Source organism: Chionomys nivalis, chromosome 13, assembly GCF_950005125.1.
Source record: "Chionomys nivalis chromosome 13, mChiNiv1.1, whole genome shotgun sequence".
NCBI lineage: Eukaryota > Metazoa > Chordata > Mammalia > Rodentia > Cricetidae > Chionomys > Chionomys nivalis.
Genome location: NC_080098.1, coordinates 41,603,190 through 41,618,874, shown reverse-complemented (window position 1 = coordinate 41,618,874; position 15,685 = coordinate 41,603,190). Strand labels below are relative to the sequence as shown.

The window sequence follows — 15,685 nt, the reverse complement described above, 5'->3', positions numbered from 1 at the left end:
ATTTTGTTATCTTTCCTTAGTTGTCCTTGGAAAAATCACGTTTTGAAAGTCTGTTGGTGCTAGAGCCATATAGCTACCACCCCTCATCAAAGAAGCCTCTCTTTACAACCAATAGAGAAGACCTCACAGAAAACCGCAACTGGACACAATGTAGAGATCAACAGATACATTTACATCTGCATCTATGGCTCAGAGAACATGGAGGAACAGGAGGAAAAAGATTATTAAGAGCCAGAATACCAAGAAGCCAGCCGTGAAACAGTTCCACCCAGAAATGGCTGCATACACAAGACTGGAACATGTTAACTTGGGGGGTGGCAAAATTTCACCGGGTGCCACCCCTAACCAGAGAACCACAGGCAACTATTGACTGCTGAGGAATGGAGAATGGAGAATTAGTCTGTCCCAGGGATGACTCTTACTGGTTGTCAATGCAAAGTGGTCAGCCTTGAAATCATATATACACAACAACAAACCCGGCATAGCAGGTTGAGTGTGTGTGTGTGTGCGCGCGCGCGCGCGTGCGTAAATATAAATAAATAAATATAATTTGTGCGTGCACATACATACGTACATATACGAATTTAACAGTAATAAAAAGAGGCTATCAACTTTAGAGTGGGAGAGTATGGAAGGGTTTCTTGGAAAGACCTGGAGGGAAGAAAGGGAGGAGAGAAAGTGATGTAATTCTACTTCAGTTAAAAATATACACTTTTTTTTTTTAAAAAAAAATCTTTTTCACGAAGCAACCACGAAGAGGAGGGAGAAAGTGGGGGTGAGACGAACCATAGAGTGTCGCTGTTGCCTAGAGAGGCCGGAAGTGCCCTGTGCCCCGCCCCCCGGGGTCGGACTTTCGGACACTTTTGTGACTGCGGGGTGCTGCGCGGTGCTGCGATCGCGGGTGGGTTTGGGTCACGTCTTGCTACAGTCCTCCAGCGGGCCGGGCTGCTTATGGGTCGGTGAGGGTGGGACAGAACGCCTTCCCCTGCGGCCTAGCGGCGCCGGAAAAAAACCTCGATGGCCATTTGGGCCGAGTGCCCGACAGGGCCTCGGGCGCCTCGCCTCGGGCCGGTTCCGGGTGTCTGGTCAGTCTCAGGGCGTTTGGAGATGGGATTCTTGGGTCTTGTGCTTAAGCTTTGAAAATGGGAGACGGCACAGTTTTGCTTTTCCTGGAGACAAGGTCAGTTCCAAGGTCTTTATTCTGGGGTACTGGAAAAGAGCCAGAACTTTGGAGTCGGGTTGCCTGGTGGATTTTGGCCTGTGCTATTTTGTGACTTTCTCCCAGTCCCTTAACTTTTCTATGTTTTGCTATTTTAGGGGATAATGATATCGCCTAACTTACTGGATTGCTGTGAGGAGTAAAAGGCTTCGTTTGTGCAAGGTGCTTAAAATAGTACCAGGCACGGGGTAATCTGCAGTGTAAAGATTGCTTTTATTATTGCTGTCGCTCTTTCTAACTAGAACAGCACTTTCGCCTCGGTGACTAGCCTTGGTACTGGCTGTTGCCTTTTGAATTTTAGTGCTATTTACCAGTTCTCTTTGTAATGGGTAATTTCTGTGATGGGTATTTTAGGAAGGAAAATAAAACTCTGGAGAAGAGCCTATCCCAAAGGAAAGATGAGAAGTGGTTTGTGTGATGTGATGCTCAGACTCATAGAGTTTTACAGTCTTGGGGATGCCATTTTTTTAGGGGGAGGAGGAGCTTGAGAAACAGAAGGAGCAGCAAGAGGTATCTAACAGTGAAGAGACTAAGGACCCTGGTGTAAGCTGACATTCCTGTTTTGCAACCTGCCAGCTTTCTGGCCCTCAGCAAGAATCCTCATCTGCATAAGGATCCCATGGATGGATGATCGATATGACTGATAGTTAGGTAGCTTGGTGACAGATTAGCGATAGATAGATTTGAAACTGAGTCATACTAACACTTGGTTCTTGTTGTAGGTTTTTAAGGCTAATGTTGACCATATATCGTTTACCATTGTCACTGAATCGATGTCTCTTGCAATCTTTTATAATCCTTTTATCTGCCTCCTTTTCTTGGAGAATTTGGGGTTTTTAACATTTTTGGAACCTACAGGGATCCCTGTAACATTCTTTTCTCTATTTGTAACTTAACAAAAAAACTAAAAGCCTTGTCTTTGGTTTACTTATTTGGCAAACTCTCCGACTTTGTACACAGTCCTGATCCTGCACTTTTGAACTCTGCCCAGTTGGGCAGAGACTTCAGATAGGACAGGCTGTGAAACGTGAGTGGCTGAAAATGATTTCTAGGAATATATCAGCGTTCCTTTTTCTCCCTACAGTCTCTCTCTCCCAACACCCTTTCGATCTTGGGTTTACTCTTACCTCCCTTGACCCCAACAAAATGTTTTGGACTGTATTTAGGAAAGAAAGGATAGGATTTTGTTTCATGTTTAGCATTATATGAAAAAGGTGTAAATGTCAGTTGGCGAAAAATTTCAGCTCGACTGCGGCAGTCAGCCCAGCATTCAGCAGTTTTACTTAATTTCATTCGCGTTTTTCCTGGTTTTCCCATGTCCTTCACTTTCCTCCTCTCGCCATCTGTCCTTCCCTGCCTCCCTTTTCCTTTTTCTCCTCTTCCTCCCATCTTCCTTTCATTCATTTTACAGCAGACTGGAGGCCAAGACATCATAACCATCTGCAAGCATGTCAGTACTAAGATAGGAACTTTACTTTAGCCACACTGTCACAATAAACAGAATTGACAGCAATTCCTTAACACTGTGTTCATGTTTTCCTGATCGAACCACAAATATCTTTTTACAGTTTGGGGATGTTGTTTAAACTACATAGCTTGTACTGAATTGCTGTCTCTTCTAATCTATGCTAGTCTGCCATCCCTTTGCTTCCTCTTTAGCATACTATTTATTTATGGGAAAATGGGTTTTTAATATTCTCATATCAATTGCTTTATTCTACTGATACTTAAAAAAAAAAAAAACTCTTCTCTTTAGCTTCTTAGTTCTCACCCTTGGCTGTACTTTGGATCACACAGTAAGTTCTCACATACTGAGGCCTATAGCTCACCCTGAGAAGCTGGTTCAGTTGACCTTATCTGCCTAACTATCATAGGCTTTAAAGGCTTTTCAGTGAGTCTGTTGTGTAGCAAAGCTTTAATAATTTTAATTTGCTCTTATGTTTTTACCTGTACTTGAGTTCTTGGATCTAAAGTATGATTAAATTAGGTTTACTTGAGAAAAAGTTAGAGTATACCAGATCTCTTGTGATGGCTAATTAGAAGGAAGGGTTTTTTTTTTAATTTTTTAATTAATTAATTAATTTTTTTTTTTTTTTGGTTTTGTTTTGTTTGTTTTTTCCTAACAGTTGATGTGATGTTCATCCAGATGTAATGGTTCACACCAGTAATCTCAGCTCTTGGGAAGTTGAGTCAGGAAGATTGCCCTGAGTTCAAGGACACCATGGGTTACGTGGTAAACCCAGGGCCTTCCTGAACTGGAGTGAGACCCTGTCTTATAAAACCAAAAGAAAAAGCACAATTAAGTCAAGGTTCCTCAGCTTCCGTCTGTCATCTATGCTGTCCCTGGAACTGTAGAAAACTGGAGTGAGAGGTAGAAATTGAAATGGGCACACACTTGGAAATATCCTTGCCTTAGCTGCTCCGCCAGTCTTGCTCGCTCTGGTCTTGCTCCAGCGGGTGAAGAGGAGCGCTCTGACAGTACTCACTGAACTTCACAGACAGTTCTAGCCTAGTCCCTCCCATTCCTTCTAGTCATAGGAATCAGATCGTCCACCCCTTTTAGGAATCACAGGTCTCACAGTTTCTGAGAAGCTGTGAAAACCTTGAGGCACTGACTGGTTAATATGTGACATTTCCAAGGTCTGATAGTGGGTAGAGGAAGGGCCTCCATAAATGTTGTCTTATTCTAGTGCCCATATTCTAACGCAGGTGGGGTACTCATCCAGTCTTCTTTGACATGGATTATGCCAACTTCATTTCCCTTGTGAAGCCTATTAGACAGCCACTGAATGCCCACTTAACACAGATTTGGTTACGCAGTGGAGGAAAAGAAGGGGTGCCTCCCTTTACTCAGTCTGCATGTGTCAGATCTCCGACACATTGCCCATCCATCTGCTATCTGTTGTTCAACCCTGGGAAACAAACATGCCTGCCGGGGTGCTACGGAGGCAGCCTGTATCCTTACCTCCTTAACCTCCTCTGGTTTCTAAGTTTCCTGTAAGCTTAGAACACAGAGATGAATCAGCATATTTTCTAGTTTTGAAGTCTACAGTGTGTGTGGTATGTTTGTTCAAATGTTTGTGTGCTTGTACATACGGGTACATGCACACACGTGTGCACATGGAAGCCAGAGATCAGTATTGAATGTCTTCCTCTATTGTTCTCCACCTTTATCTATTTATGTTTCTGAGACAGGTCTCTCACTAAACCTATTGCTCACCAATTGGGCAAGAGTTGGCCATCCAATCTAGGGATACTCTGTTCTGTACATTCCTGCAGCTAGAATTACAGATCCACTGAAACTTGGCTGCCCTAGTCTCAATTTCTCTCTCCAGGGGTATGAGGTGTTCAGACCCATTTCCAGAACATCCTTTGGAGAGCTTATTGTAGGGTTCAGATTTCCTAATTACTCTAGCAAAATACCTAGCAGTATAACTTAAAGAAGGGTTTATTTGAAGATATTGTCTACCGTAGCGGGGAATCAGTGTCGAAGGTTGGGGTGGCGGGTCACATTCTGTCATCAGGAAGCAGAGAGAGAGATGGATGCCAGTGCTCTACTTTCTACTTTTTATTCAGTCTAGGATCTTAGCCCATGGAATGGTACTACCTTTATACACAGTAAGTCTTCTTACCTCAGTTAAAGTTCTCTAAAAATGCCCTCAGAGTTTCCTAAGTGATCTTAAACCCTGTCACGTTAACAAGATTAACTTGTCATAATTAAATGCATCACTTAAATATAACATATTAACCCTGACCCCCACAGTCACATTCTGATAAGGTAAAATGTGTTTTAGTCTTTCTCCAAATATCCATATAGTATTTAACAGTCCCAACATTATTCAGAATATAAGTGCAGAGTTTTTTCTGAAACTCAGGCAATCTAACTGTGAGTTTCTATAAAATAATATAAGTAATGTACTTCTTATGTACACGGGCTCAAAGTAAACATTCCTATTCCAGACATGAGAAACAGGAACATAGCAGGGCAAGATTGGACTAAAGCAAGACCCGGAGGAAAACACTAAATCCTGCATGCCTTGGACTCGTGATGCAGTCATCTGGGCTTAACAACTCTGGGCAGCTCCACCTCTCCAGCTCTGTTGTCTACAGCACATGACCTCTCTAGTTCCAGCTCTCCTCTGTGCCTTGGCTTTCCTCAGCGGATGTCCCATGATCCTAGCATCTCCTATATTTTGGAATTTCCATTGCAATGTAGGCTTTATATTCCCAGCTTCATGCAACGACCTTCTTATGGGGAATCTGACCCCAGCACACAGCCTAGTTGGAGGGTCTTTCTGGAATTGTACAAGCCTCCTTGATTCCTTTACTTTTATATCTTTCATGCTTGCAAAGCCAGTACTACTTGGATGATTCTTTCAAGTATTGCTTGTTTGAAATGTAGCTTGATTCCTTTTCACTACTGTTATAGTGGTCTCCGCATGCCTTTGAGGCTGTCCCGGGGGACATGTTTCCATAGGCTGCCATTTTGAATCAGTAAACTCTTATGGTGATCTTCTCAGTTTCGGTTCTCCCTTTTAAATGAATTTCACAAGTTAGAATTCTGAATGGATGTGTGGGGTCTTGCCCTCAGAGAGCTTTTCCTATTTCCCAGATGTGGAACACAAGATTTATCTTTCACAATGCTCATGTGACAGCTGCAGAAGCTTTACCTGCCTGCACCCTCATTGTTGCATTGCACAGGACACTGCAGAAGCTTTACCTGCCTGCACCCTCATTGTTGCATGGCACAGGACACTGCAGAAGCTTTACCTGCCTGCACCCTCATTGTTGCATGGCACAGGACACTGCAGAAGCTCTACCTGCCTGCACCCTCATTGTTGCATGGCACAGGACACTGCAGAAGCTTTACCTGCCTGCACCCTCATTGTTGCATGGCACAGGACACTGCAGAAGCTTTACCTGCCTGCACCCTCATTGTTGCATGGCACAGGACACTGCAGAAGCTTTACCTGCCTGCACCCTCATTGTTGCATGGCACAGGACACTCGCCTTTCCTCAACAGACCACAGTTTTCATATATTTTTGGTTTCTCTACTTACTGATCTGAATAAGTGAGCACTAGTCATGCCACAGCCTGCATGCTATCCTAATTGGAATTTCTTCTGTCAAATAAATTAGTCTGCTATTTTTTTAATTCAGTCTTATGGCATGGACTGAATGCAGCCAGATACTTTGTCAGGATGTAAACATAAAGAGATTCTGTTCCTGTTCCTGAAAGGGTCTATATTCGACTCTGAAACTCCGTCAGCTGGGCTTCCACTGCTCACGTTTCTGGCATTCTGGAATTCCACACTCTCACCAGAATGGCCTATTAAACTTTAGTTGTGACCATTTAGGGCTTGGGTAAGAAACACGTGGTCAAGTTTATCACAGCAGCGGCCCCTCTTCTCAGGTCTAGTTAAGTTAGGTACTTCCTTATTGCTGGGACAAACTGCCCAACAGAAGCAAGCAGAGGAAGGGTTTCCTTTGGTTGACAGTTTGAGGGTACAGTCCAACAAGGAGGCAGCTGCTGACATCTGTCTGTAGTGGGGAAGCAGAGAGATGAATGCTGCTGTTCCACGTGTTAGCTCCTTTTCGTGTGAGGCCGGAGCACGTGGAGTGATGCCACCCGCAGTCACGTGGATCTTCAGACTCAAGTTTAACCTCTCCGGAACACACAGACATGCCTAGTTGATCCCAAGTCCCCCAGAATGGAAACCTACAGAGGCATTTGAACATGGGGATCTCCCCAGCTGCTCCTTGGCAGATTCCCCGGGGTCCTGGGCATAGGAGGAGGGGAGTATTTGCAACTCCAAGTGGCTCATAGTCCTCTCCACCTCTCAGTAGTCTCTTGCAGAAATACAGCTCACAGCTGCAGTGAAACGGGAGAACTCCTTGGCTCGGGATGGCTAGAGAATCAAGGGAAAGCACAGCCCTGGACTCACACTCTGCAGAGGACCAGATGGAGTTACTGGTCATAAAGGTGGAACAGGAAGAGGCTTCCCCCTTGGCAGAGGAGGCCAGTTGGCTGGGTAGCCCTGGGCCAGACCGCTCCCGCCAGCGCTTCCGCGCTTTCCGCTACCCAGAGGCTGCTGGACCCCGGCAGGCGCTGAGCCGGCTCCGAGAGCTCTGCAGACAATGGCTGCGGCCAGATATGCACAGCAAAGAGCAGATTCTGGAGCTGCTGGTGCTGGAGCAGTTCCTGACCATCCTGCCAGGGGAGCTGCAGGCCTGGGTGCGCGAGCAGCACCCCGACAGCGGGGAGGAGGTGGTGGCGCTGTTGGAGTACTTGGAGAGGCAGCTGGACGAGACGCCTCCACAGGTAGAAGGAACAGGTTTAGGGTCTGAGACCTATGCCCTGTGCCTTTCAGAAACCTCGAGCAAGATCCAAGGGAGGCATTGCTTAGAGCCTGCGAAGTCTCAGTCTGAACTGGGAACCTGAGGCAACAGCGAAGTGGCCTGGACCCCTCAGAATAGTTAAAAGCACAAAGGAAAGTACAAGGGTTGGGGAGAACTCAGAGCTAGCGCAGCTCGGGTAGACTGTGTCGAGCTGAGTGGTGAAAGGTTAGATGTGAACTCGTAACTGGTGTGCTGAGTAAGACCCGAAGACAGGCTTGAGCACAGTGGCAGTGGGCACTAACGACTTGATAAGTTTTCTTGGCTTGCCACATGTGACGACATCTTCAGTGCTGTCGTACTTAGCCACCTTGCTTTGTTGTTCTCGTTGAAAATGGAGGGAAATTCCACAGTTTTCTTAGAATCTAAAAGGTTTTTTCCTGTCCAAATTCATGGATCCCTTGTTTGATCCTCTGGTAGAAAATGGGCTGCTTTTAGCTTCCATCTCCTGGCCTATTATAGCAGACAGTTTCCTCTCTGCATTCCCTAGTGTTTTTATTCAGGAGACACGTGGCTTTCTAAGCAGTGACCGAAGTCAAAGGTCTGGACTTGGAGTTACTGCCTGAGTTTTCTAACAGTGAAAAGTCACCACAGCTGCTGAGCTTCAGTCGGTGAAAGGTGTGGGGATGCTGAGCTTGGGAGAGAGCGGAACTTAGAAACTGTAACAGTGATCTGAAGGAAACCTGCTGTCAGACAGCATGTGCCACGCCCTACTGGGTGGCTTCATATACTGTCGGCTTTCTGGTTTCACCCATTCTATAGACTAAACTAGAAATAGCATCCTCAGGTTTCTGGTAAGAAATTAGCATGGATTGGGTTTATATCACCATTTTCCTAAGCGAGTTCATAAATCTACATATATAGGAAGCATTGAATGAACTATGGAAACATTTGCCTGGTCGCTCCTCTTAGCTTTGCCATTTAGTAGAGTAATTTTGAGTAAGCTGTGCCCTCATGAAGTCGTTGTCTGCATTAAATGAGTACATATTTGTAGAGTTTGGAGACAGTGTCAAACTGAAATTACTTTGGGAATGTCTAATAAATATATGGAAAATAAAAATAAATGAATGACTTCTAGGTTCCAGATGATGACGATGGGCAGGAAATCCTTTGTTCCAAGGCAGTACTGTTGACATCAGCTCAGGGCTCAGAGAGTAGCCAGATGGAGCCCATGGAGCCTCTGCTTAAGCAGGAGTCTTTGGGAACCCTGCCCTCAGAAGTCAGAGGTTAGTGTTACTGGGCTTTATGTCATTTTCCTTCTTGTGGTGGTACATGTAATGAAATCCAGGACTTCACACATGCTAATCAAGTGCTTTCCCAATGACCCGTACTCTGGCTCTCCAAGAGCTTTTGTGTATCTTCACAGAATATCTTTGGCTCTGGTGGCAATCAGGTATTTTGGAAAAGAAAATTTTTTATAAACATGTATTTGCAAAAATTTATTGGTTAAGCTTTTAAACCTGGGTTTCCCAATTTGAGGGGACTGTGTACTAGTGGGAGTCTCACCCAGAGCTTTCTGTTGTAGTCACCCAGGGGGGCCACTGTGAAGAAGATGGAGTGGCAGCTCCCAGGCTCACTTCCGAGTTGCAGGTGAGCTAGAGTTGTTCCCCTCTTCAACATCCTTTACTAGTGTGCCCCCTTTCCGCTCCATCCCTCCCCCGGCCCCTGTTCTCCACCCAGTTCTTAGTTGGAGTCTGAATTTCCATTTTCATCCCAAGCTCTTCTTACTGTTCAATTTCCCATAGCGTGCTTGAGACTTTGCCATTTGGGGGTGGAATGGTCGAGCCTGTGAACTTGCAACCCAGAGTATCCCTGGTCCATTTCTTTGGTGGACTTTTATTTTTTTTAGGGGTTGCTAAAAATGGAAGATGTAGCTCCAGCCCTTTCTCCCAGATGGACAGAACAGGATTCCTCTCAGATGAACCTCTACAAGGACGACATGCAGGAAAACCCTGGCAGCCTGGTTTCCCTAGGTAAGACTGGAAGATGCTCCCCTGTCGGGCTGTTAGGAGCTATTGAGTTCATTATGCATGAAGTTATAAACACACTTTGAAAGCCTATTATTGACTAGCTCCTTAATGCTTGTAATCTTGATTCTTTTTTTTTTAAAAGATTTTATTTATTACATATACAATACAGTGTTCTGCCTCCATGTATGCCTGCATGCCAGAAGAGGGCACCAGATCTCATTTTAGATGGTTGTGAGCCACCATGTGGTTGCTGGGAATTGAACTCAGGACCTCTGGAAGAACAGTCAGTGTCCTTAACCTCTGAGCCATCTCTCCAGCCCGTAATCTTGATTCTTTATCCTCTGTCGCAGTTAGGGTTTCTATTGCTGTCACAAAACACTATGAGTAAAAGCAAGTTGGGGAATAAAGGGTTTATTTCAGTGTACAGTTCCACATTAAAGTTCAACATCAGTGTTCTGGCCTGCAGACATACATGGAAGGAATGCTGTATACATAATAAATAAATAAATATTTAAAAAAAAAAGTTCAACATCAGAGTCAGCACAAAACTCAAGCAGAAACCTTGAGTAGAAACAGGAGCCATGGCAGGGTACTGCTTCCTGGCTGGCTTTCCCAGCTTATTTAACCTGTTTCATTATATACTGTAGGACATCGTGCTCAGAGATGGCACTGCCACTTTTACAATCAAGAAAATGTCCCCACAGACTTACCTACGGGCCAGTCTTATACAGGGATTATCTCAATTAAGATTTTCCCCCAGTATACCCAGATTTGTGTCAAATTGACGAAGACAGTAGCACACTCCCTGGGTACTCTAGTATACAGTAGCACACTCCCTGGTACTCTAGTAGACAGTAGCACACTCCCTGGGTACTCTAGTATACAGTAGCACACTCCCTGGTACTCTAGCATAGATGAGGGGAATAAAGTAGATCCTGTCCGTAGTGCTGTGCTGGCTCAGAGGAGATTCTGGGTAAAGACTGAGTGCTGGGCCTGTGCATCTCAGAGGTAGAACACTTGCCTACCATGTATGAGACCATGGCTTGAATGAACCGGAAAAAAAAAATCTTCCCTTTCCCTTCCTATTCCCATCCATGACTAGTGAAAAAGCTGAGGAGCCTCTCCACAAGAAATGGGTCATGGAGTCACAGTGTGAGAATGAAGCAACATTAGATATCAGCTATAGGTGTGTGTATATACACATATACATGCATACACATACACCCACCGCGCGCGCGCGCACACACACACACACACCTAGAGGCAAGGACATAGGGTTGCCAGACTTGTCAAAAGTCACACAACTCATTGGTGGCATGGTGGTGACTCCAATTTTGTCTCAGAGAGCTGATACTCTATTCTGGTGTGCCCACGACTGCCACGGCATAGGTCAGCATAACTGCCTTTGTCTCTATTGTGAACAAATGTGAACACTGCCCTGCTCTCTGTTACTTCCTGTACTTAGTCTTTCTCACATCTGGTCTAGTTTGTTTTCTCCTGCAATAATAAATACCATATGACTCACTACTATGACTCTTTGCAGGGCTCCAGGATTTATTTCCATGACACCATTGAGGGAAATTAGAGCAGGAACTCAAACAGGAATCTGAGGGCAGGGACTGAAGCAGAGACCATTGACAGAATCTACAAACTGGCTTACCTCTTCCTTCTTGTATGATCAGGACTACCTGTCCAGGGACGGCACCCCACAGTGTGGTGGACCCTTCCCACGTCAGTGATCAAACAAGAAAATGCCCCACAGACTTGTCTGCAGAGCGGTCTGATGGAGGTGGCTACTCAACTGAGATGCCTTCTCAGGAGTGACTCTAGTTTGTGTCAGGTTGACAGAAAGTAACCGGCACAAATCAGTTGACCCTTGTCAAGCTGACATAAAAATACACCACTATTAAAGCAACCTTTCCTTTCTTGTCCCCAAGATTTTATCCCAATATAAAGCAGTATAACTTTTTAAAATCTCATAGCCTTTTTAAAAATCTCAACACTTTAGAATGCAGAGTCTTTTAAAAAATATCCAGTCTCTTTAACTGTTGGTTCCTGTAAGATTAAGAACAAGTTCGAAATTCTTTACCCCAAAAGGGAAGAACTGGGGCATAAAAACCATCACACTTAAGCAAAGCCAAAGTCCAGCAGCATAGCTTCACACCTTGTGGTTCAGTATCCAAGATCTGTGACCACTAATGATTTTCTGGCCTCCAAAGGCTTGGTCAGCTCCACTCCTCCCCAGCAGAGAAAGTGCAGTACTAACCTTGGGTGTATGTCTGTGCTGCCTTTCTAGTATCCTGCACCACCTCTACTCTGTATCCACAGGAGTCGTCGGTTCTCACTGGTTTCCTCCGCTCCCTCCTCTCAGTTGTACCCGTCTATTAACAGCCCCACTCCTGTCTCCAGGTCTCCCTAGCTTCACTGTATCCTCCTTTTGTCCCATCCTAATTTCTGCATTTAAATGCTTGACCTTGGTGTATATATATAGACCTTTGTAATTCTTTCTGTCCATGCTAGTCATCATAGTGCTCCAATGCAAAACGTAATTAGCAGTTGTTGGCATTTGTGTTTCAGATCAGGACATGCAGACTAAGATTAGGGACTTGCCTCCCACTGAGGAGTACACAGAACAAAAGCCTGAGCAGACACTGTGCTTCTTGGGTGAAGACACTGTCCAGATTCCAGCAGGTGCAGAAGCCAGTGAGCAGGAAGGCAAGTTACAGACAACACAGAAAGCTGCCACTGGAAATAGGCGGTTCTACTGCCGTGAATGTGGAAAGAGTTTTGCTCAGAGTTCAGGCTTAAGTAAACACAAAAGAATCCACACTGGATTGAAACCCTATGAATGTGAGGAGTGTGGCAAAGCCTTCATTGGAAGCTCAGCTCTCATCATTCATCAGCGGGTTCACACTGGTGAGAAGCCATACGAGTGTGAAGAATGTGGCAAAGCCTTCAGTCACAGCTCAGATCTAATCAAGCACCAGCGAACCCACACCGGGGAAAAGCCCTATGAGTGTGATGACTGTGGGAAGACCTTCACCCAGAGCTGCAGCCTCCTTGAGCATCACAGAATTCACACCGGGGAGAAGCCGTACCAGTGCAATATGTGTCCCAAAGCCTTTAGGCGCAGCTCACATCTCCTGAGACACCAGAGGACCCATACTGGGGATAAAGATTTTTTTGTTCCAGAACCTTACTGGGAAAGTCATAGTAGGGTGGAAAGCCATTGGGAAAATATTGAAACTCCTGTGTCTTATCAATGCAATGATTGTGCGAGAAGTTTCAGTAGGATTACAAGCCTTATTGAACACCAAAAAGTACACACTGGTGAAAAACCCTTTGAGTGCAAAACATGTGGAAAAGGCTTCACCCGCCCTTCATACCTTATTCAACATCAGAGAAGACACACAGGGAAGAAACCTGTCACAGTGACCCCCGCTGTACATTCCGAAGTTGGTGTTCAACTGTCATTGAACTGAAGTCACCCTTGAGCCTTATGACTGCAGAAGTCATAGCCTAGGGCTCTATCTAATAATGCACATTCTTAGATATTAGGGATCTGGCTGAGACTCATTATCTTCTACATGCTAGAAGGTAACTAGAGGAAAACAAAAAACTTATTTCATAGGAGGTTATGAGAAAGAGTTTTCTGTAAGAGTTCTCACCCATTGGAATCAAATGGGCTTCCTGACTGGCAAATTGCCTTCCCTTGACCTGCATCTCAGGTCTCCTGAGGGACACTTATGCTTTGGGGGGGTTACTCTGACCCTTTTTAGGCTAATGAGCCCTTCACAAGTGGTCAGACTTGGAAATCATATGTCCTGCTTTGTGCCTTGTATACAGGTGCTAACTCATAGAGACTTATTAAATATACTGGTGTGGTTTCCTGCATAGCTCTAAAAACCCATTATTATCTGGAAAATTTCACCAAGGCCATTTGTATATCTTAAAAAACAAACAACAGGATGTTTTAGATTGAGTCAATGTAGTACTGCCTTGTTTTTATTTTTGCTTTTGTTTTTTGCCAAGTTCTCTGACTTGGCAGGGGAGGGGTGAAGGTGAGGTTACTATGCTAGAATCCTTTAATTTTTTACCTAATTTAGGAATTCTGTGAGAGTGCCTTAAACAGCTTCTTTAGCATTAAGTCATTGTGAATGTGCCACCCATGGAATTCCAGTAATATTTTTTTTCTGTTAATTTTGTTACTCTTGGGAGAAAAAAAAAAAAAAAACCCTTTCCTACTCATGTAGTGTGAAAACCAGTTCCAGAATAAAGTGATCAATGTCTAAGGATTAGCCTCTTGATTCTCACTTTGCTGGTTGTCATGGGCCTAACCAAGAGCTCCTGCCTCCTCTCCTTATGTCCTAACCACAGGCTCAATTGTACTAAAGCAGTGGGGTTATGATACCAAGAGATAAAAACAAACAAAACCCCTCAGAGCTGGGGAAGGTTCATAAGTACATGTGGTGAGCAGGTTACTCACAAGATCCTGTGTGTGGGGAACAAGAGTTCACGGGAGCCTCACTAGTGGATAGACAGCATGTGTTCTCTTCATGTGCTGTTCCACAGTGCTTACTACCGGGAGGGGTTTCACAGATAACACTAGGTAGGCAGTGACATTGCTAGTTTGCTATGTCCTTGTATGACCAGCTTCCTAAGAAAGAACTAACATCAAATGCTTTCCCTGTCTCCTACAGTGGTGCTGGGGAACTATGTGAATACTCTCTAGCTTGACTCTAAGTCTTAAGAGTATTTTAGTAGCCAAGCTTAATCCCAGCACTTGGGGGGTGGGGGTAGAGGCAGGTAGATTTCTGAGTTCAAGGGTAGCCTGATCTACAAAGCAAGTTCTAGGCAAGTCAGGGCTATACAGAGAAACCCTGTCTCAAAAAAACAAAATAACAAGAAGTATTTTAGTAGGACACTTGTTCTTGCAGAGGATCTAGGCTCAATACTCAGTACCCACACGATGTACTGAAATTTCCCAGTTCCAGGAAATCCAAACACCCTCTTCTGACCACTGAGGGCACTGAGCACACTTGGTGCACAGACATACATATGAGCAAAACACTCATATATATATATCTAAACATCTCTTTATAGAAAGTTTCAGGAACCTGGTCGTTGATGTTCTACTTTTCCCGAAGATCATTCACCTACAACATATGGATAATAAACTGCACAAAACCTACCCCTGCTAAGTCCATACTTGAGCAAGCCAGTGAATTCACACTAACTATTTAAAATAGGGATTGCTTCTTTTGGGGTCCAGAGCACTAGTGTGAGTGTGCAACAGTCTTTGCTCTCTTACATGTTGACTCCAAATCACCCATACCCAATGCTGCTTAACTGCGCAGGCGAGTATGTGAGCTTTATGTACGTCCTCAGTACTCGCCTTGGACACTGCAGAGCAGCATCTGGTTGGTTGGTTGTTCATTTGTTTATTTTGTTTTTAATCATGGTGAAAATTTCATACTTATCAACTGAAGTCAGCACTGTGAAAGTATCACGTATATCTCCAATGGCGCTGCTTCTGCAAAGGTCTTAGAACACCTGCTTTCTTGCAAACTTTTATTAGTCGATCACAGTGGTTTTCAGCCTTCCTAATGCTGCGACCCTTTAATACAGTTACTCATGTTGTGATCCCCACCAGAAAATTTCTGTGTTGCTACTTAATAGCCATAATTTTGCTACTGTTATGAATTGTAAATATCTGATACACAGGATATCTGATATGCAAACCCCAAGGGGGTAATGCCCTACAGATTGAGACTCGCTGGTCTGTCACTTAGGAGAAATACTCCCATTACTGTATATTCTTATATTTCTCCATTGGTTTCTAGCATCAGCGGTCTTCCATACTTATAGGAGTAATGTGGAGATTCTGAAGTTTGGAGATAGCAAACCTTTCTAGTTTGATTTCACAATGATTTTACTTATGTGTTATATTCTCTCTCACTAAATGCATTTTCTTTTAAAGCTAGGAATCTAACCCCCTCACAGACTTATCTAGGTCTCTCTCTGTGTTTATGAGTTTCCACAGTTTGGTACATCAAGGTTTTCAGAAACCTACAGACACGTGTTTGACAAATCCTAATGT

General features: G+C 44.4%; 1 protein-coding gene across 6 annotated transcripts; it reads left to right on the top strand.

Annotated features, from left to right (window-relative positions):
- Positions 1-839: 839 nt before the first annotated feature.
- LOC130885592 (zinc finger protein with KRAB and SCAN domains 3) lies at positions 840-13,880 on the top strand. Of its 6 annotated transcripts, none has more exons than XM_057787163.1 (6): positions 840-901; positions 7,067-7,541; positions 8,694-8,841; positions 9,141-9,205; positions 9,465-9,588; positions 12,163-13,880. In XM_057787163.1, exons 2-6 carry the CDS (start codon positions 7,125-7,127, stop codon positions 13,065-13,067), a joined length of 1,659 nt encoding a protein of 552 aa, XP_057643146.1. In that variant the 5' UTR covers positions 840-901; positions 7,067-7,124; the 3' UTR covers positions 13,068-13,880. The 6 variants fall into 6 exon arrangements, with proteins under 6 accessions (XP_057643146.1, XP_057643144.1, XP_057643145.1 ...); XM_057787161.1 differs by having other exon boundaries at positions 7,064-7,541; XM_057787162.1 differs by lacking the exon at positions 840-901 and adding an exon at positions 912-1,180.
- The last annotated feature ends 1,805 nt before the right edge of the window (positions 13,881-15,685 follow it).